The sequence below is a fragment of the Mastomys coucha genome, unplaced genomic scaffold (assembly GCF_008632895.1).
Source record: "Mastomys coucha isolate ucsf_1 unplaced genomic scaffold, UCSF_Mcou_1 pScaffold23, whole genome shotgun sequence".
NCBI classification, from domain to species: domain Eukaryota; kingdom Metazoa; phylum Chordata; class Mammalia; order Rodentia; family Muridae; genus Mastomys; species Mastomys coucha.
The window spans coordinates 74,440,863-74,463,721 of record NW_022196906.1 but is presented as its reverse complement, the minus strand read 5'-3'; the positions used below and the strand labels follow the sequence as shown (position 1 = coordinate 74,463,721).

At 37.8% G+C, this 22,859-nt stretch overlaps 1 protein-coding gene across 1 annotated transcript in view; it reads left to right on the top strand.

The window, feature by feature from the left end:
• Window positions 1–301: 301 nt before the first annotated feature.
• Tmem30a (transmembrane protein 30A) overlaps window positions 302–22,859 on the top strand; it is a 28,197-nt gene continuing 5,639 nt past the window's right edge. The window contains exons 1-5 of the mRNA XM_031345183.1: window positions 302–817; window positions 15,068–15,175; window positions 19,467–19,574; window positions 21,368–21,455; window positions 22,388–22,537. Of these exons, the coding sequence (XP_031201043.1) occupies window positions 581–817; window positions 15,068–15,175; window positions 19,467–19,574; window positions 21,368–21,455; window positions 22,388–22,537 (691 nt within the window). The 5' untranslated portion in view covers window positions 302–580. The remainder of the gene's footprint in view (window positions 818–15,067; window positions 15,176–19,466; window positions 19,575–21,367; window positions 21,456–22,387; window positions 22,538–22,859) is intronic.

Here is a 22,859-nt window from a genome sequence, read left to right as displayed (position 1 = left end):
CTGGGACACCACAGCCCCCTTCGGAAGAGGCGTAGGCTTAATAAGAAAAGTCAACCCAGCGCCGAAATCACAGGTAGCCCAGGTCACCGAGTCCGAGCTGACTGCTCCGGCGGTCTCCATGAGGACCACAACAGGAAGTGTGCGCAAACACTAGCGTCCTCCGGGGAGGCGAAGACGCTAGCGTCCCAGTGCGCAGACGCCGTGACGTCGCTCAGGGCCGCGCATGCGCCCACGTAGCCGCGCCCCCGGGCTAAACCCCTCACTTTGTCGTCACAGGGCAGATGATCAGGGTGCGTCCGCCTTTTTCCTCCCCCTTCCATCCTCCTCCCCCTCCCCTCCCCTCGTCCCTCAATCTTCTCCCTATTTCCTCTCTCTCCCTCCCTGGGGCGTCTCCTGAAGACTCCCGCTTCCGGTCAGCGGCCGTCCGCAGAAGCGTGTCCCGCCTCTTCCGCCTCCCCGGTGGCGGCGCGGGTGGCGGAGGCAGTAGCGGCAGCGGCGACTGCGCGTCTCCTGTCGGGGTCGGCAGGCAGGTCCCCTGGGCGGCCCAGCTGGACGTGGCCGAGCCGAAGCCCGGGGGGCGATGGCGATGAACTATAGCGCGAAGGAGGAGGTGGACGGCGGGCCCACGGGCCCTCCTGGGGGCGCCGCCAAGACCCGGAGGCCGGATAACACGGCCTTCAAACAGCAACGGCTGCCCGCCTGGCAGCCCATCCTCACGGCCGGCACGGTGCTGCCCACCTTCTTCATCATCGGCCTCATCTTCATCCCCATCGGCATCGGCATCTTCGTCACCTCCAACAACATCCGTGAGATCGAGGTGAGGGAGGGGCGTGGCGCTGATCCCCCACCCCCACCCCCGCTCACAGAAGGTGACAGGCGGGCCCCGCCCTCTGGTGCCTTCTCGGTTTCTTCTTATGCGGCTTTTCTGAGTTTGCAGTTTTGTGGGCTAGTTTCCTTCTGCTCTCGGTTTACCTGGCTGGAAACAAAGCTAGAAGGTCGGGTGGACGAGACTTAGTTTGGAGGCGCTTTGCGTGGGTTTCGGAGAGGTAGAGTTGTATGTCTTTTAGGAGGAGAGAAGAGGAGAAAAAGTTAGATTTAAGTGTTTAACTCTGCGGCAGCTCACTGGGGCAGACTGTTGTTATTTGGGTGGGGATTATTTCAGGACACCGAGATTAACAAAGTGGTTGGGTGAAGGCCCCGGAATCATAAAGGTATTGATTTCTTCTGTGAAGAGATTAAATCATACAGGGCACACACAAGTAACTTTAATTTTGAGCTAATTCGATATTTTTAGTTGTTGGCCACGATATAGTTTAAAAGCGTGAAACTTCAGTTCTGGCTAGTTTTTAGGCGGTATTCATTTCTAATTATGCCCCACTGGTCCTAGTTCTCCCTGCTTGATTTTTTAAAATGTACATATCAGTGACTCCACACGAAATAAGTTGGAATTTAGCTATAAACAATATCACTGGCATTGCTCTTTTTTTTTGGAATATTCTACTTAGACATGATAGAAACACTCTACCGGGGGAAACAAAATGTGCTGATGCAGCAATCACTGTATCTTTATCCATCCGCATCAGTAAAGATGGGTTAAGGGCAGGATGTGAATACTGTGGGGCGTACAGTATTGGTCGTCCGCAAGTCCTCCTTCATATTTTAGGGGAGTTTTCATGTCTTTGAACTGGCAAGAGCAATGTTGAGTAACCTTGCTTTCTTCTGTTGTTGAAAACATATATTTTTGTGTCATAGTTTAAGAATAAATATTACATATATGTGATGTAATTGGATGTCTCCAGTAGTTTTAGCTAGGGAGTTTTGGTGCCTTTGTCCAGTTTGCTAAAGTAAGGTGGTTACATTTATTTATTTATTTTTTTAACTGCACAGTGCTTCAGTGTTAATGACAGTAAGAATAGTATCTAGAGTGTATTTTAAAAATTTTTTATGCCGGGCGGTGGTGGTGCACGCCTTTAATCCCAGCACTTGGGAGGCAGAGGCAGGCCGATTTCTGAGTTCGAGGCCAGCCTGGTCTACAGAGTGAGTTCCAGGACAGCCAGGGCTATACAGAGAAACCCTGTGTCGAAAAACCAAAAAAAAAAAAAAAAAAATTATTAAGGATTATTTTCAGTGTTTTGACTAGAGCAAATTCACAGCATATGATTTTGATATGTATTTTTTATCTTCGTGTTTTTAGCCTTGTGGTAGTACTCATATGGAGCCCAAAATGCTCCAAAATGTAAATGAAGTTCTGGGCTAAACAGGTTGGGCAGGAGAAAAGTTTTGATTTTAGAATGTTTTGGATTGCAGACTTTGAGATTAGGTATGTTCAACTGGAGGAAACTATACAAATGTTACAGAATGTCTTTAAAAAAAAAAAGTCTCTGCTGTAAAACTCTTCTGTTCCCTGTCATACCCAGACTCTGAGCTCTGCAGCTTTAATTGGCTTAGGTTTGGGGGTAATTGACTTACTTTCTCTGAAGGTTAGTTTTTTTAATCTCTAAAATAAAACAGAATAATGAATTTCTTCTAAGATTTCACAATTAGAAGCAAAATAGATGTGAGTTATGACCCATCAGCAGGAGATGAGAGCTAACGATCAGCTTGAGGTATGACGAGACTGTTTAATAGTGTTATTGTCCTGAGGTGTAAGCTCCTAACACTACATTAAGATCCTTACTGAAATGATAGGAAATATAATGGAATTCTTCCTAAGCATTAGAAATTTAAATCATCTTATTTAAACTTAAGATATTAAGATGTAAGCAGTGATGATTTAGATTGTGTATGAATATTTACTAAGTTGTTAAAAAACTAGTACTGTTTACCACAATATGAAAATAATTTTCTTTAAAACTTTTGGGTTCTGAAGTAGAATAAGATTCTGTACGCTTAGTTATTAGTGAAATGGAAATTTCTTGTGCTTAGTGTGGCCCTGATTTTAAGAGTATATTGTAGTTTGCTCAGAGGGACATTGGAGTTAAGAGCTGGTATAAAGCAAAAGTTCCAGCTCTCACTCTAGGTGGTGATAGAACCCAAGCTTTTTGTGAGCTGCTCTTAACACTCTAAAGATTTAGAGTGGATGGTCCTTCAGATGCTGTTCACTTCTGAAATTCTGACTTCCAACCTTATTTTGATTTAAAACTATGCAATGTTCAAAATACCATAGTTGAAATTAGAGGAAATGGAAGGTAGGAGTTCTGGAAATTTTGTATTAACACCAACACATGCAGATAGAATGATTAAATTTGAGTGTTGGATATATAGCAAAATTATTTCAAATTAGGTCTGGAGTTATTAGGAATACCTAGAGAGCTTTTCCAAAAGGGACATACAAGTTTATATGCTCATTCTCTATTCTCTGTGTGTGCTGGAGATTGAACTCTGGGCTGCAAGGAAGTGCTATACCACTAAGCTCCTCTGCCTTTTGTTAGTGAGGGTTATTAAAAGTAAATGGGATGAGCTGGAGAGCTGGCTCAGCAGTGACAAACACTGGCTTCTTTTGTAAGAGTACCCATGTTTGATTTCTAGTATCTACATGATTGCTTACAACTGTCTTTAACTACAGTTCTAGGTCATCCCATGTTCTCTTGCAGCCTCAGCAGGCATCAGATATCCATTTGGTCCACCCACATACGTGGGAAGCAGAGGTGGGTGGATCTCTGAGCCTGGTCTACATAATGAATTCGAGAATAGGACTTAAAAAGATGATACTATATCACATAAACAAACAAACAAATAAATAGTAAAGTAAATGGGAAATGAGCAGTTCTCACCCATACTGATGCCTGCTTTCTTTTTTACATGGTCTAATATTCTTTTTGAAAATTCAGTAGTCCACTTGCAGTATAATTTAGGTTACTCAGGCAGAAGAGACTTATAAATCAAGATGTTTGGCTTGAAGTGTTTGCTTAGAACTTGGAAAATTTAAAGTAAAGCTAATAGACCTTTCACATTTTCCTAGAAAAGCCACTTTTATATTTTAATTCTCATAGTTAGTATCCTATCACCTTTCCTTGTTAAGTTTATGAATCTTTCTTAGTTGGTTTTTTGATTTAGGAAGTAAAATGAAATTTTTAGAAAAGTACCACTGATAATTTTATTAACCATTAAAATATTTTAGTTATGAATGTATTTATTGAAGACTTGTTTAATATCTTTATTATTTGCAGCAAAGACTGAATATTTCCTTTAATTTGACAACAATTAAGAGTCAAGCATGTTCCCACCACAAGGCAATGAATGACTCCTCTAAGTCTCTTGGCTAGGCCAAAATATGCAACTAACTTCAAAGTACCGTCTTTGTAACTTCTGTAGAAGCATTATCAGTGTGAAGTGGTACAATTGTGAGTCAGTGCTTAGAGAGCTGGGCTAGATGTCCTGATCCTATAGCCCTAGATACTGTGGGGAGGCTTGAGGTAGCAAGATTGCTTAAGTGGTCTATTTAATGCATAGATCTAGTGTCCAAAACAGTAAAAGAAAACTTAACTAATGGTTACAGTCAAATTTGGGTGTGCTATTTAAAACAACATTTAAGATAGACGGTACACTAATACGTAGAGCCCAGACAGGAAATTAATATTGCTAAAATGTTGGTGCTAGTGGACTAGCCCCCTCTTTGCTCAACTCCCAGCTTCCCCTCTCTTTAAAAAAGAAAAAAAAATACAGCTCTAATTTTCTACGCTCAGCTATTTGTCCAGATTATTTCCTGTTTCTGATAAACATGCTGTCTATGTTTTTCTTCCTTTCTAGTTTGAATCCTTAGATTGTAAGGTTCTTGAAGGAGATCTGCATTCAGTAATCTTTGTTTTTACATAAACGTACACATAGAATCAAGAAAGGATAAAGGTTTGTTTTTTTTAAAAAAAAATAATTGTTAAAGAGTAGGCCTTTTATGCTAAGAAACATAATGATTTTAATGCTCAGATATATTACAGTTACTAAACAGGGAACCTTTGACAAGAGCTTTGCATAATAGGGCTTTCGTTTCCTGTAGGTACCTGCCTGAGTGGTGGTGGTTGTTTGTTTGTTTGTTTTTCCCCGGGGGGGTTGGGGGCAGAAACTGAGACTGGTTTTCCAGATGAGCATTTGTAGTTTGGTTAAAGGAAACACTAACTTGAATACTAATTTTATAGGGTATTTCCATCATTCAGTTCTTCTCATAAGTGGAGCTATGTTGCTACCAGGAAATTAAATATAACTATTGTGATTATATCTTGAATTTTATTAGCCAAGAGAGGTGCAAACCCTCTTTTCTCAAAAGGACTAAAAGTCCTCTTTGGCCTCTGCAGCCTAAAATATTTATTTTCTAGCCTTTTATAGAGACAAAACTACCTCTCTCCCCCTGGTTTAGCATTTTAAAGTAATGTACTGGCAAATTTAGCATGCGCTACTAAAATAGTTGTGTTGAATTACTCATTCTAAGGACTTCAGAAAAGTCTTAAAGTACTTAAAATGTCCCCATTATTGTAATCTGATTAGTACTTAAAGTGACCTATCTTATTAGTCAGCATCCTGTTATGTGATGACCTATTTAGGTATTATATTGATTTCCTTTCAGATAAATCTACATCCAAAAAGTAGAAGTTTCCAGCTCTCCTTGTATACAGTGCAGAAGTGCATGTCCTTCAAATTCCTCTTTATCACCACATTAAGTTCAGTCTTTTTCTAAGGAATAGGGAGGCTATGGTTTAGAATTTAGAACTAAGAAGAAATGTTACTCTGACTTAGGGGAACATTCACAGTTGTCTGGGAACAAAGATGAGAAATGTGATAACTTTTCAACTAATCTCATTATCCACATCTGTCCGTACTGCCTCTGGGGTTTTGTCATTAAGGTTTAAGTAGTTAGAAAGGCTTATGCTTACTGTATTCGGAACTTTGACATAAAATATGTTAATTTTCAAAATAGGGGATTTGTGTCCTTACTTTTACTTGGCAGCCTCTTTTCCTTTGATGTTTAGAACTATTATTCCCTAGTAAACTTGGTCTTTTGAAAACTAAGGAGTGTTACTTCAGTGTGGCAGATTTTATTAGGTCAAGCTCCCATTGAGTTTCAGCTGACAAAGGATGTAGTGGTTATTTGATAGTGAAAACTCATACATTGAGTTCTGTTTATCAAGGATTTTTGATTAGTTTAGGGTATTTTCCATATTCTGAGTACCTCTTTGGGTATAGGAAATTATTGAAAAAGTTCGATGACCGGCCTACTTTTTTTTCTTCCTTTTTTTGAAGAGGGCATTTGTTTCAGGGAAGGTAGGGTGACTTAAAGTAGTTGGAGATTCAGATGTCACTCAATGACAGAGTACTTCTCTAGTTGTGTAAGACCCTGGGTTCAATCCCCAGCGCTAGAAGACAAAAACACAGAAGCTGGGCATAGTGATGTATTATGTCCTATGAATTAGGAGGTGGGTGCCAGAAGGATCCAGGAGTTCAAGGCCAGTCTCAGCTACATAGAGATTTGAGACTATCCTGGGCTGTCTACACCCCACCCCCCACCTCCGAGAGCAAAGCAAAGCAAAACAAAACAAAACAAAAATTCTAGGTAGGGGAGTAACAAAGAAAAGAAATAACACAGGAAAACTAAGCATTGCTGCAAGTGGCACATGCGGAATGTTCCTGAGTAGTTCAAAGAAAGAAACTTTGGCTGGATGTGGTAGAGCCATGTGTTCTAGTTCTGTTTCCTGCTGTAATAAAACACCTTGACAAAGGGAAATTAGAGAGGGGGTTTATTTTAGCTCACTTCTAGGTTCCAGTCCATATTGCAGCTGAGTCAAGGTGGCAGGAACTTGAAATAGTCATGTTCACAGTTGAGAACAGAGAGAAATGAATGCATCCATGATTGTATTCATCTGCTTTTTCCTTTTTTATATAATCCAGGATCTAAACACAGAGATTGATACTTTAACCTTTAGGCTAGATCTTTCTGAATCAGTGAACCTGTTCAAGACATTTCTCCACAGACATAACTACAGGGCAACCCAGTCTAGACAACCACTCATTGAGATTCCTTTTCCAAATGGTTCTAGACTACAAGATGATGACTAAAACTAACCATCACAACTCTCCTACTTGTCAACCTGATGAATAAAACATCACCTTTAAGCCATAGCATGATAGTCCTTGTCCACCAACTCTAATATTTACCTCATAATTTAAAATGCATTCAACTGTAAATTCTCATTCTCTTAAAAAATTCTAGCTTTAAAAATTTAAAGCTTAAATTGTCAGGTCCTATAAAATAAAAATCAAGTTATATACTTCTAGCTTATAATGACACAAAGCAAACATGATTATTCCAAAAAGGAAGGACCAGGGGCATAAAACAGTTTGGTATAAAACAGTTATACCAAAGCAAAATAAAAATCTGGCAGGAAAACATCAAGTACTCCAGCTGTGTGTCCAGCATTTGGGTGGGGCTTGTAAAGTAATGTGGGGCTCCAAAGCTTTAGAATAGCCTTCTAATTGGCCTTGACAGATGCCCTAAGGTTCTGGCATCCTCACGATCCTGGAGTCTCCATTGAAACTGTTTTCAGTTCTGCAGCTACATATAGTAGCTTCTCGGGGCTTCTCTGAGGGGACTCTGACACATGTTGTCTGTTTTAGTTTCTCTCCATGACATCATCTTGCATTCTCTTATGCCTTCAAAAACTATTATCACATGGAGGGTGCTTTTTTATGTTGCCAGTTTTGCTACCAGCTTCAGAAATACCCCAGGTTACCTTGGACCACAGTTATATTAGCCTTTTGTGTTGACCTGGGAAAACACTCTGCTGTTGTCTCAGTGCTGCATGGGAGGGTTGTGTATAGTGGTGCTGATCTCTGTATATATCACACCTTCATATATGTGATGTTTGTATATTAGCGTCTTCAATGCCATCCTGTGTTGAAATTTCCTCTGCTAAACAAATCAGATTATCTTTAAATTAAACTTTAATTCTCAGAACACAGGCAGAAAAGAAAATCTTGCCCAAAATATCTCATAAATGACCCCAGTGCTTGATAGAGTCCTTCTTCCCTCTGAAGCCTTGTGAGCTGGGCCTCCATTATCCTCATTTGTCTCAGCATTCTAAGTTTGCATAGAACAACTCACTAACCTCTGCTTCTAGCATTTGGCAGCAGGTATGATCGACATGGTATATATCCATTAGGGTTTGGTTCAACCATGAGTAGTCAAGATTTTCATTGCATTTCAAATGCCTTAGGAACATAACACGGTGGTTCTGTTTTACAGAGTTCTCTATCTGAAGCTTACTGCCTTCACAATCGTAGAGATTAATTCTCAAGCTCCAGTTCAGATTGGAGGCCAGAATTCTGGTTATCTTTTCTGAGCAACAGCAGTGTAGATTGAAGGATTGACAAAGGGTTAAAGAAAGGCCTTTTAAAGAAGGTTCTTGGAAGCTTCTAAACTGTACCTATTCTACTTGGTAGCATAGTCACACTAGCTCCAAGTCACACTGGAGATTTTAGTTTTATTCCGTTAACAAGAAAAGTGTTATAAAAATTGGATGAGAGCTTATCAGTAGTCAGTCTCTGCATTACAAGGTTGTAGAAATATTTACTGTCTAGTAAAATGGTATATCAACCAAATGAGAATTGGGTCTTTTAGATGTGATAGCCCAGTGGCTTAGGTATGCAGTTTTATATTGATTTTAGTATTGAATTGAACTTAATAGTAAAATAGATTATGTGTTAATTTTTATGTTAAGAGCAAATTAGGTATGTGGTTTTGCCTATAAGTTAGAAAACTATGTGTGTGTGCATATATATACATATATGTATATATGATCAAAATGCTATACAAGGAATATTAAAATATTGAGTATCATTGCTTAAAAATAATATATTCAGCATATACGTTTTTTTATTAAAACATCCCACCTTAATTCTGTTTACTATTAAAACAACTAACACTTTGAGAGTTTACTAATTTTATGTGATTCTACTATTACGTTATTTTGGGTGAGCAATTGAATTTTTGACGTATTTGCTTCCAGTTTATTTGTAAAGAAGGGGTTTATATACTAGTTGATAACTTCATCTGTACCTTTTTTTTTTTTTTTTTTTTTTTTTTTTTTTTTTTTGGTTTTTCAAGACAGGGTTTCTCTGTATAGCCCTAGCTGTCCTGGAACTCACTCTGTAGACCAGGCTGGCCTCGAACTCAGAAATCCGCCTGCCTTTGCCTCCCAAGTGCTGGGATTAAAGGCATGCGCCACCACCACCCGGCTTCATCTGTTCTTTTCAAAACATTTTTTTAGATTTGTTATTTTAATATGTGTGTGTATTTTGCCCCCGTATTATATATTTCTGTGCACCACATGCATGCCTGATGCCTGCCATCAGAAGAGGGTATTGGAGTTACAGATGGTTGTGAGTGCTGATAATCAAACCATGGTCCTTTGTAAGAACAATAGGTACTTTTAAGCATTCAAATTCAAACTCTAGCCCAATGTTGTCTAGTCTTATCCATCATTAATTTACTCCTTAATTTGTTGCTTCTGAAGTATTGCTGGATGGTAGAAAATGCTCAGGAGAAAAGAGAAAGGCTCAAGGATGGCTTATAGCTTTAAATAATGCATGGCTAAAACACATTAGTGATTAACTCAGAGTTAACAATAATGCGTTGGTGTTGCATTAAGGAAAGAAATAAAAGGACTTCTCTTGGAGTCCTTTAAAACCAAGAGCAAATCCAGATTTGAGTTCTTTACTTCATGCTTCTGGTCTCTTGTTCTCTGTCTGTTGCATGTGTGTGAATCTGTGCCTGCCAGAAGGCTGTCTTGTGAATCTGTTCCTGTACCGGTATCTGTGTCTGTTCTGAGTATCTGTCTGTTGTAGGACTGTGTGTCTGTTCATGTATATCTGTTCCTAACTAAGGGCTTTCCCTTGTTTCTTTTGAAAAGCACAGAAAGTAATGAAGGATACTTTACAAAAAATTTTTAGAGTTTTACAAGGGCATTAAGTCACTGATTTCAAAAGACTCCCAACTGACCCAGACAACAAACAGTACTACAAATATCTTTGTTTACCAAGCAGTATCCAAGTATTGTGTTCAATATTTATGGTGGATACTCATTTTAGAAGATTGCTTTTAATCTCCATGTTTGTTGATTTCAGCAAATTATATACTTGCATTGATCTAGGTCAGGGCCATGAAAAAGTGCATATCTTGAGATTACGTATCCATTAGCTTAGACTATAAAAGTTGATTACATGGGAAATCTCAGGCAAGTAAAGTTGATTGCTACATTGTTCTCTTAAAAGCAGGTTAAACAAACAGGCTGAGTACACAGTAGGATAGCTGTCACAAGTGACCTTAAGGTATTTATTAACTCTGGCTGTGACTTCCCACAAAAGTTTCAGTTTCTTATAATGTAAGGGTGGTTTTTATTATAAACAAAATGGTATGTGTTAAGGAGCCCTAAGTAATGGTGTGGATGTGCGAGGGAAGACTACTCCATGCAGAAGTAGAAAGGGAAAGGAAGGAGTGCTTAATAGAAAGAGGAACAAAAAAGAAGCCACTGTGGCAGTGTGAGAAGGGGCAAATAAATACAGGTTAAAACAGTTAAGGGCGTACATTACATGGGCCAGTATTAGGACTACAGGCTATGTGATGGGAAGCTATTAAACAGTTTTGCATAGCTAAGTCATTCCTTGGACATAAAGGTCCATAAACCTGATACTGTAAAAGAAATTAATGAACTGAAATTGATGAAGGTAAATAGGTTGTTTACAGTGTGATTGAGAGAAGAGCAAAACTCTAATTCTTCTCCATTATATTATCTTACAGTTTATAGAAAACCACTGGGCCAACTAGAACATGTGTCTCTATCTCCCTCTCCTTAGGGCTTACTTGTAGCATTTGGAGAGGGAGAAAAGAAGGAGGGTTCTAGAGTACCAGTGGACCTCCAGTTAAGAGATTAGTCTCACGTCAACTCTTAGGAGGATTGGGTAGAAGGTTAAACAGAGTGAACTATTTGCTGTGAAAGGGTTCTCTAGAAGGGGGAGGCCCTGAACTAAATGCTGTAGGATTTATTTATGCAGCCTGTGCTACCTGACCAGGTCACGGAGACTGGATAGGGAAGTTAGCTGCCGTGGGTCCTACACTGTGGGATTTGTATGAGGGTAGAGGACTCTTTCTTTGTGAGAACTGTGTGGCCTTTCAGCTTTGCAGCAGCTGTGAGGAAAAGACACTTGGGGGCAGAGGGCTCAGTCTGAGGTTCTTTGGTGCAGCACCTGGAAAGTTTGGCTTTTGGGATCATTCTTACAAAGTGACATAATGACACTTAACTGTAAAGAGTGACTTGGGCTCAGCATAATATGGAGATTATTGCCTGGGGCATAAGAGTAGAAGTATGATATTTGTGATTGGGAGAAACTATTTCTCACTCTAGATGTATGGGGACTACTCCATACCCCCCTCCCCACCACTCTGCAGCAATTCCACATTTCGGTGCTTATGTACACACCTTTTAATGTAAGTCATTTCTGACATTTACCTATCCAAAATAGCATCAGATCCAACTGATTAAGGACTAGTTTATTGTTGTTTGTTCTCTTTGGTGCTTAGGGTTTTTGGTATAAGGGAATGAACCAAGTGTTGTCCTAATTTAAAATAAGGAAAATAATAACAAACTTTGCAGGGCCACTCTTCTTTTAAAAAGATTTATTTTATTTTATTTTTATATGTATGGGTATTTTGCTTTGCAGGCATGTCTGTTTACCATATACTTGCCTACTGCCCAGGAAGGTCAGAAGAGGGCCTTGGATCCCCTAGAGCTACAGTTACCAGTGGTTGAGGTACTTGGAATCGAGCTGAGTCTCCTGGAAGAGCTCTTTACTGCTGAGTCATCTGTCTCTTCAGCCCCAGTTCTTTAAGATGACTTGTATTAAGTTCACCTATGGCTGACAGAGCACATGTGATAGCGGTAGTCAGTAAAATGTGGTGTGTTGTTATGGCTCACTTACCTTCTTAACTTTATCTCTTTGCTTTCCATCATGAAAATTCTCCATAATGTAAAGTGTTAGTTCTCATTGTCTTTATTTTCCAGTGCTGCCTCTTTTTCTATCTCTCTTTTTCTGGATCTGCTCAGATTCTTGTTTCTTCTAAAAAGTAGTAGATTCTTTTGCTAGTGATTGTCTCTCTGCTATCCAGTTTGACAGTTATCTTGTATTGATGAAGTCTGCCTTCTGGTTGAATAGACTGGGTAAAGGTGGTTTTAGCAGAAGGAGCATGCTTGAGTCAGAGAGCTTGAATTCTATACTAGCACTGGGAAAGTTTCTGAACATGTTCTTTTTATGTAATGGAGGTAGTAGCATAGTAGGATTTTGGTGAAGATCAGATAAAATAATGTGTATAAAGGAAAGCTGTCAACTGCTGACAGTATACTATAACATTACTTTATATGGTTCTAGTACTTTGTAGTGTTCCTTGCTCCTATTAAAATTTAAAAGTTAATTATAATAACTTTTAAAAACAGTTTTCAGAGTTACCTGAAGTTAAAAGATGTAACTTTTAATGCACTTTGAAAGTTATAATCAACAGTTTATGATTAATGTATTATAGCTATATACTTTAAGTATTATTTGATATTTAGTAATTATCCTAATAAAATGTTAAGGTTTTATTATACTGATATTATATTATTTGATTTCCAGTTCCATCAAATTATTTTTGTTTAGTTAAGTGAAATCTGACTCTTTGCACAAGTGGTGATCAAATTAAGATGATTTGAGAAATTTCTATTTATATTTCTTAGATAAGTCTTAAGAGAAAGAAATGTAAAATCAAAAGTGTAGTTTCCTTTGTAGTTTATCTTGACATAAATTTGGTATGTAAGTGGAATAATATGTACAAACAGGTTTTGTACAGAGTTGTAGCACACAGGTCTAATGAAATTCATTTGTGCTTTCCTGTCTTCATTTAATTTTTGTTACATGCCTTGCTTATTGGTGACATCTGCAGTGATAAGAAGAAATTAAAACAATGTTCTACTAGTTGACAAATAAGCTTCTGTGAGAAACAGTTGTACAGAACATTATGTAACAATTTGATAACACCAAACATTCTTAAGTTATTGGAGGTTTTTAAAAATTATCTCAGCTGGGTGGTGGTGGCGCACGCCCTTTAATCCCAGCACTTGGGAGGCAGAGGCAGGCAGATTTCTGAGTTCGAGGCCAGCCTGGTCTACAGAGTGAGTTCCAGGACAGCAAGGGCTATACAGAGAAACCCTGTCTCAAAAAAAAAAAAAAAAACAAAAAAAAAAAAAAATAAAATAATAATAAAATATCTCACTGTATAATTTAGATGGTGTTTCTATTTTCTAGGTATAAATTTTAATTTAAAAATTTCTCAGTTATAAAGATAATTTTTTTTAACATGTAGGACTGTTTACCATAAAACTCTTAATTTATCAAGAGATTTAGAAGATTAGTCATAGACTGGCAGAAACTAATTTAAATACTTGATAATTGTTACCTAAAAGAAGACAAAATATAAAATTGAAAAAAATAAAAATTGATAAAAATGAGCTCAAGACCTGATTAGATACCTCCTCAGAGAAGATGCAGAGGGCTTTAAGCACCTGCTGGAGCTGCTGGAACAAAATACTATAGACCAGTGACATAAGTCACAGACATTGGCCTTTAGGCTGGCACTCTGGAAGGAGAGACAAGAGGATCTTTGTGAGTTCAAGATCATTTTGGTCCTGCCTTTTAGTAGGTGAATAGATAAACTATAGTACATCAAACTCTGAAAAGATAGAGAGGAAACTGAAGTGTTGGTTACCAAGTGAAATAAGCCAGTATGAAAAGGCTACCTGTAGTATGTCTCCAACTCTGGAAAAGACAGAACTCTGAGGGCAGTGAAAAGGTCAGTGCTTCCTGTGGTTTAATACAGAAGGCAAATAGGTAAACGAAAGTTAAAGGATTTTATAGTATAATGGTAGGCTACATATCGTTATATATTGTTTAAACCTATAGATTTTCAAACAAAAGTGAACTTTAAACTTTAGGTGATGATAATGCCAGTGTTTATGTATTGTTGTAATAGACTGCTGGGGGGGGGGGTGTTGACTGTGGAGTAGTTACCTGACCAAAAAAACTCAAGGAAGAAAATATTTATTCATGTTGGTTTACAGCTTCAGACATTCACCTCATAGCTTGCTTTTTTCTGTGTCTGAAACGAGACAGCATTATGGTAGCAGAAATATGTAGCGGAAGGCACTCACTTGGTGAAGCAGGAAGCAGTGAGAGGAAATTTGCAGGGATAAGGTGATACCAAGGACCTTATGCCCCAGAAACGTGCTTCTATCCAGTCCACTTCTCAATTCCCAGAACATCATGAAACAGCATCTCCAGCAAGGAGCAAGGTTCTAACACATGGACACTTTTGAAGGGACACGCACTATCCAAACTGTAACAAAAGGACAGCCTGTGTGTGCATCCACAGACAGCTCTACTAAAATTCTCTTAAAAAATAAAGTGTGTTTAAATCTTTCTCTTATTTATAATGGAAAAAAACCAAACAAACAAATTTGGGGTACCACAACAGGACTTCTGACTTTAGCTGGTATTGAACAATTCAGTTCTGACAGAGTTGCATCAGATACCACAGGTTCAAAGCATACTCCCTAGTAACTGGCTTCACATTAGAAACATACAGAGTAGTTCCCGAAGCGAAACACACTAATTGCTTCAAAGCCGGGGGGCTCCCAAGATCCCTTCTCCCTGCCTCTCACAAGATAGATCCTCATTTCAGATGCCATACACTTTGGGAAGAGGAAGGTTCTTGAAAGAACCACAAAGGGTGGGGGTCTGAACATAGAGCTTTCCATGCCTCTCCCAGTGTCTCAGTAGTTTAGACCTTACAGGCATGTACATCTTACACATCATGTGGTGTAGAGTCTTGTGTTTACAATTTTATCCATATGAATATTTCTTTGGGTGAAAATGGAGGACTGTGAACAACAGTGAGCAAAGAGGAACTTCTTCACTATGTAATGCCTCATACTGTTAAAGTACACAACAGGAGTTTTTGTCTATAGTGCTTTGTTGACTTATTTTTCTTTTGCAGATTGATTACACTGGAACAGAACCTTCCAGCCCCTGCAATAAATGTTTATCTCCGAATGTGACATCTTGTGCTTGTATCATTAACTTCACACTGGAACAGTCATTTGAGGTCTGTGTTTCAAGTAATCTGTTTGGAAAGGCATGTTTAAAAAATAATAGTATTGGGTTTTTTTTATAACTTATATTGACATATCAGCTTAGTGTATTGGAATCTATAGACATTTGAAGATCGCTCTATATATTTGGTTATCGCATCATTAATTAACTAAATCTGGTAATTAAGTGTATTTATTTGAATTCTTTGCCTTTTAGTATTTTGTAGACAAAATTTAAGGAATTTTCATTTTCACGATCCATATTTTAAAGGGCAGGAATCAATTTTTTGTCAAGTTTATAATTTTCTTGTGCTTGTACTTTAAAATTATTTCTTGGTACTTTGATTTCTCTTTAGATGGTATAAATTCTTAGCCTTTTAAAATTGTTCTTAATTTTAAAAATTACTTTAAATTAAAAGAAGTCTTTCTTAAGACAACATTGATCATCCCATTAGTTAATTGAATTATTATTATTATTATTATTATTATTATTATTTTTTTTTTTTTTTTTTTTTTTTTGAGACAGGGTTTCTCTGTGTAGCCCTGGCTGTCCTGGAACTCAGTCTGTAGACCAGGCTGGCCTCGAACTCAGAAGTCCGCCTACCTCTGCCTCCCAAGCACTGGGATTAAAGGCATGCACCACCACCGCCCGGCTTAATTGAATTATTTTTGAGGTTTGAAACAGTACCCAAAAATCAAGCACTTATTAAACCTTTATTGGTATTTTATAGTTTCGTATTTGGACCCCACCCTGTGTGCACATGTGGGTATGTGTTTTTGTACCTATGTGACATTAATACTGTTCTCTACTTTTGGTAAATGAGCATATGTGAAAGAACATAAAATTTCAGAATTGGCTTGGAGAGAGACCAGTTTATTCTACCCTATACCTGAAAGTTGAATTTAAAAACATTCTTTTAAGAGCTAGGTAGTAATGGTGGTGCATGCCTTTAGTCCCAGGAGACAGAGGCAGGCAGATCCCTGTGAGTTTGAGGTCAGCCTGGTCTACAGAGTGAGTTCTAGGAGAGCCAGGGCTACAGACTACAAAACAAAAGAAAACAAAAAATAACAAAAGAACCTAATAACATTCTTCAGGAAGCAAAGCTGTCACTGTACATACTAAGGTTTGAGTGTCCTCGTTCAGATTTTCTATACGTAGTGATAACTTAGAGGTTCTGTTATCTCCTCCCTATTCAAAACATTTACTTTAACTTGGGAGACAGAAATAGGTAGATCTCTCTGAGTTTGAAACCAACCTAGTTACAAAGTTCCAGGACAGCCAGGGCCGTTACACAGGTAAACCCTGTCTACAAACAAACAAACATACCTCCCCCCTCCGCTCCCACTTAAAACTCCTGTTTAAAGTGACCATTTTGTCTTTGTAGGTTTGTTTCTTCACAGATTTTGAATTGGACTAAAACCATTTCAAGAAACTTAAAAGTTAGTTTTATATCATAATTGATTAGGAGGATCTCTTTCAGTTTACAAATTGAATTTCCTATTGTTCTTAATTGAGATGCCATTCTTTTTTCTTAAACATATTTATCATGTTTTTGTCATACAATTTGATACAATTCACCCAAAGACTTCCATTTTAACACCTTTTATATAGAATGAAAAATTTTATTGTTTGCTATTTAACAGTCAGTATCTTCATTCATTTATTTACATTTTGATGCATGATGTCAGGTATTCTAGGTTGACCTTAGACTTGCAGTGTAGCTCAGGTTGGCTTGGAATTAATGATTCTTCTTCTGCCTCCTAAGTGCTGGGATTACAAGCTTCTAACCAAAATCCTTCAGTATTCAGTCTTTAAATGTCTATGAAAGTAGCAAACCAAATAACACACTTCTGTGTTTAGAGAATTTCTTTTAATTCAAAATATGAATATAAAAATAGTCTTTAATCAGAAAGCAGAAAATAACATTTTTTAACCTATAACAGTTTTAATCACCTTGTAGTTAATTCAGTTTATATTTATTACTCTTTTTTTCCAAGATATCTTGAGGTTACCTCTATTAGAGTACCATTCTTGATTATTATTATAAAATATTATAACAGTGTATTTCACAACTGCCACGGACTGGGTTTTCTTTCGGGGTCCCTTGTTCCGTGGGACGATGGGTTCTGGCCAGGTGTGCACGGGATTCGGCTTTTTCAAACAGACTCGACACGAATGGTGTGAGGTCTGAGTGTATTTCTCAAAAATGACATGAGGCTTTTACAATCATTGCAAAAGAGAAATGAAAAATCTGGCAGCTCAGTAATCAAGGTACATCTGAGGCCATCTAAAACACACTGGATCTAAAACATCAGCCATCTCCTCTGGACTGGTGCAGCACTCCCAGGCTCCGAGTAGGTTCAGGCTGCATGGTCCTGGCCGGAGTCCCAGGGGGCTGCTGGTGCACGAGCCAGGAGGGTACAGGTTTGAATCTCGAGTCCTCAATGTTGAATGCTCGAATCTCGAGTGCTCAATCTCTTGAATCTCGACTGGTGCTGCACGCCCCCCCCACCCCTGGGCCCAAGTGCTCTGGGCCGGGGGGGGGGGGGGGGCTGCTACTCTACCTAAATTCTAGTTTTAGTCCGAGTGTTAGTGAGTCCGAATGCTGAATGCAGACTGCTGCATCTAGAATGCTCAATCTAGAATGCTAAATGCTGCAGACAGTCTCTCTCTCTCTCTCTCTCTCTCTCTCTCTCTCTCTCTCTCTCTCTCTCTCTCAGATTAAGGTCCCGCCCATCCTAGGTAAAACGCCCGCTATGTTAATCTTTTGGGGAAGTAGAGACAGTCTCTTGCTAATTCCTAGGAGTGGTTCAGCAGTAGTACATGTCCTGGGATAAGTCTCTCATTCTGTGAGCTTCAGTGCCCTATCCACAATGCTGGAGGCAATTAGTTAGAATGGCTTAACATTCCAAGCTAGGGTTTGACTAGGACATTGGAACATTGGTGAAGGTCAGGGAGCAATGTCCGAATTTTCTTTTTCTAGCTGTTAAGAAATGATATCTTGGTGGGCCCCTAGCATACAAGTACGAGGACATATCTGGGCCACCTCTGAGTTTGGGGTGCCAGGCGACAATGTGGAGGCAGGAGACTGACTTTCCTTGAAGTTTACACCTCAAATACCGCCGTCTCGCAAAGTGTGCGTGGCACACAACTACTAATTTAGTAATTGCTAATAGTCTATAGTATCCTGGGGACTATTTGGAGGGCAAAAGGGAACCGGTACAAGACAGGAGGAAGTGTCATGGGCAAAGTAAAATATATGTTTAAAAATGTCATTATGAAATATTTAGCATACTAACATAAATTTTAATAAATAGGAAAAAGTAGTATATATAGCATCCTGTGAAATTGTATATTCTCATTTCACTTATAATTTATTTGGACAGTAAATCAAAAGTTTAATCATTCTGAAAGGTAGATGCAATTGGATGAAAACCAATTTGAATTAGTAAAACTTTATATTGCAGTTCAGAGCACATTAATATTTTTCAGTATTTTTTTATGAAAATATTTTGTGTGTGTTTTGTGCATATATGTGTACATGTACATGTGTAGTATGTGGTGTGCATGTCTTCCTTTGTCACCTTATTTCATGAGACCAGTCTGTCCCTGAACTTGGAGCTTCTCATTTAAGCTAGACTGGCTAGCCAAATTCCTGGAATCTGCCTGTCTCCTCCCTGACTGCCCTTCATCTGTGGGTTTATAGATGAATGTTGCCATACCTGACTTTTTATGATGGTGCTGGGATCCATACTGAGGTCCTCATGCTTACACAGCAATCTATCTCTTTACCCAGTGAGCCATCTCTCCAGACTGCACATAATACTTGATGGATAGTTTAGAAGTTTAAAAATAGCTGAACTTTATTTACAGTTGCATACTTTATTTTTTGTTTGCTTGCTTATGTTTTGTGGTGTTGGGATTGAATTCAGGGCTTCACATGTGCATATGCCAGGCGAACACTTATTACTGAGCTGCACTCCCAGTGCTTATTAAGTACTTGGTAAATAACTTTGCTAAGCCAGTTAATAGAGTGCACCTTGAACTTAGTCCATTCCTGATTTGTAGGTGGTAATATTTTCCCCTTGTTTTAAAACTTACCTAGGAATTTAAGAACTAGAGTATAGTTGCTCTACTATGAGTTGATTTATATTTAATTATACAATTTTAGTTGCTACTTAATCTCAGTACCTGTTTATCACAAATTTGTAAACCAGTAAAGTATGAATTGCTTACATTTTACATAAATATAAAACAAATATTAAATTTTATGTTAAAAAATTTCCCCTTTCTGTTTTCTCTAGGGTAATGTGTTTATGTATTATGGACTGTCTAATTTCTATCAAAATCATCGGCGTTATGTGAAATCTCGAGATGATAGCCAGTTAAATGGAGACCCTAGTGCTTTGCTTGTAAGTAGAATGGTGAAATACAGATAAGTGGCATAGTGAAGTAAAAAGATGTTGTAAATATTCATCCAGAATTGTTATTAAAGATTTAATAATCTTACAGGAGATAAAAGAATTACTTGTACTTTCTAGTTTTAACAAATTTTTAGTTAAAATGTTTTTTTTGAATGCCCACAAAATAACTTCTCGATTCTACTACTGCCTGTTCGTTTCTTGGGAGTTTGGCTTCATCTCTTCATAATGGGATTTTGATGAGTCTAGTATTTTGGATGTGTAAGTGTCTTTTGGTAGATGCTAATTGGATGAAAACCAATTTGAATTAGTAAAACTTTATATTGTAGCTCAGAGCACACTAATATTTTTCAATATTATTTGTTATGAAAATATTTTGTGTGTTTTGTGTGTAGTATGTGAGATCCACCTGCCTGGGCCTCCTGAGTTGGGATTAAAGGTGTGCAACACCACTACCTGGCCCCTGGTAACAACTCTTATTTTAGGAATTAACATGAGGACAAACTGGGATTTCTCCCCACCCCCTGGCCCACCTTCATCCCTTCCATCAGCCTCTATGTTAGTTTGATTCTGGCACCTTGCATGGTTTTTAGTACATACGAAATACTGTTTCCTTGGTGTCTTCTATCCCCACTGGCTCTTAAAATTTTTATGCCTCCTCTTCCACATAGTTATGTGAGCCCTGCTGGGAGGCTTGATTGAGGCATTCTATTTGGGATTGAGTGTTCCAAGTTCTCGCACTCTCAGCACGTTGTCCAGCTGTGGGTCTCTCTATCAGTTCTGCAGTTATCTGCAGGAGGAGGCCTCTCTGAGGTTGGCTGATGTGATTCCAAGATATGTCCAGCCCTTTTTGCTGAAATCAGTTTTCTTCAAAATATTCAGAATACTGAAGAGATTATAAGACCCCTATTATGTTTCCCACCCTCTTTTCTGTGCACATAGTGCTTCTCTCAGTATAAACACAGTGCAAATACAAACCAAGTCAGTCAGTAGTAGAACAGCCCAAGAGGTTAACTAGAGTTTGTTTATATGTGGTGTATATATGTCTTACACATATAAACTAACTTTCAAACTGAGATTACCTTGATTTGTTAAATGCTTAAATTAATTACTGTGGTTTGCCTGAGTGTTCCAGAAGTGCTAAGGCATATTTTCAGATACACCCTTCAACTGTTCCCTGTCCTTGAGCTCCTTAGTAAGTAACGAGTCAGGACCAAGCCTGAAGGGCAAGTGCATGCTCTGCTTTGCCAGCATGCTGCACAGTGTAAGCATTGCTGTAGACTGCTATGGGTTAGTCCTTTCTGTTTTTTTAGACATGAAGGTTTAACTCCAAATTACAAAATTTGAAGTGTTGGATGTGTTTCATTTTATAAGTGAGAACAAGTTTATCAAGAAGCTAGAATGTCTAGTGCCTTTATTCCCAGGTTACTATGCCCTTTATTGTGTATCACAGCTGCATTGATAACTGGTCATTTAATTTTTGTCAATCAGAAATCTTTGTGGTTGTGGTTTCTGTGTTTATATGAAAATTAAAATATTAAGTTGCTAAGTCATATATAGCTATATACAGGTAAAAAAACATTTTATTTAAAACTACTATAATATTAATATTTTGAGTATTTAAATATGTTAGTTTAGAGCTAATTTTCCTTACAGACTCATCATATACTTTATGAGTGGGGAAAATACAAGGCTAGCAGTTCTAATTAGTTATTAGGACTAGCTCATCATTTTTCCAGAGACCTAGATGATAATTTCTCTCTCTTTTTCCTTTTGAAAACTAGAATCCAAGTAAGGAATGTGAACCTTATCGAAGAAATGAAGACAAACCAATTGCTCCTTGTGGAGCTATTGCCAACAGCATGTTTAATGGTATGCTAGACATAAACATCCATGCAGATAGATGATTAGGAAACTGCAGTTAGGACACTATGTAATAGTCTAGCAATGTGAAGGAATTGTGGAAATTCACCTTCAAGATAACTACTCAGATAATGAATAGGATCTTAATGCCCTGTGGTTTCCTTTTGAGCATTCTTTTGTGAGAATGAATTTCTATCTCTGAAAAAAAAAAATAGAATTTTCTTCCAATTTCTTATAAGAAGATAAAAGCCACGGAGTCACTTTCCCTGATTTATACCATTAAAGGGAAATTGCAGTTGATCATTTAGATACACATTGTCTGATAGATATACAGTTTGAACTACAAATACAAACGATTTCAAAGTTTCTAGTACTTATATTAAAAGTTCCCAAAGGAAACAAGTAAAATTTACTTGAATAATTTATTTAATCCAGTGCACCAAAACCATTGTCATTTAAACATATTGGCATTTCAGAAATATTTTATGTGTTTTTACATCAAGTCCCTGGTTTCTGTGTATAACACATTCAAAAGGACTTGCTCATTGTACCAACTGTGTTTTAAGAGGTGAGTACTAAGTATAGAAAAATGGATCAGCAGGAGCTGTTAGGATTGCAGCAGTAAGAAAGATGTCCTTCCAGTTGTATTTGAATTAGTACTCATTTTTATGGTCTTCTCACACATCAACTAGTCATTCAGGAAAGTGACTTGGGTATGTAGTAATTGAAGACAAGTCCATCTATGCATCTAGAATTCTAAAATTGCAAAAGTTGATTCACATCTGAGTAAAGAATACCTGTTATCCCTATGCCTTCTCTGTCAACTACTTTTGGAACAACTACTTTTGGAACAAATTCCAGATTCTTGTTTCTTATAGAGTAAATCAGATGCTATGAATATTTAGTGAATATTAGTAATATCTTCCATTTCTTATGCTTAGATACATTAGAATTGTTTCTGGTTGCCAATGAATCTGATCCCAAGCCTATACCAATTCCTTTGAAGAAAAAAGGTATCGCTTGGTGGACAGATAAAAATGTGAAATTCAGAAATCCACCTGGAAGAGAGAGCCTCCAAGAAAAGTTTAAAGGTAAAACATGAACAATGTCCCTTCTTGTCTAAAAGCTAGCAGGGTCAGTAAAGTGACCTAAATTTTGTCTTAAGAGTCTTAATTTTTTTATTTTAAAGAACAGTATTTTCTTTCTCAACATTATACCAAAATATGTAAGTGTTAAAATGTACTAAAATTATAATGAAAATATATTCTTTTGTTATTTTAATTCCTCTGTTATTTTCAGCTGTAATCCTTACAAATTATCGCAGTTTGTTTTAACAAACTCCTACTTATAATCCACATATAGTTTTGTTTCTCCACTGCCTTATTTTTATAATACAATATTTCTTTTTTTTTT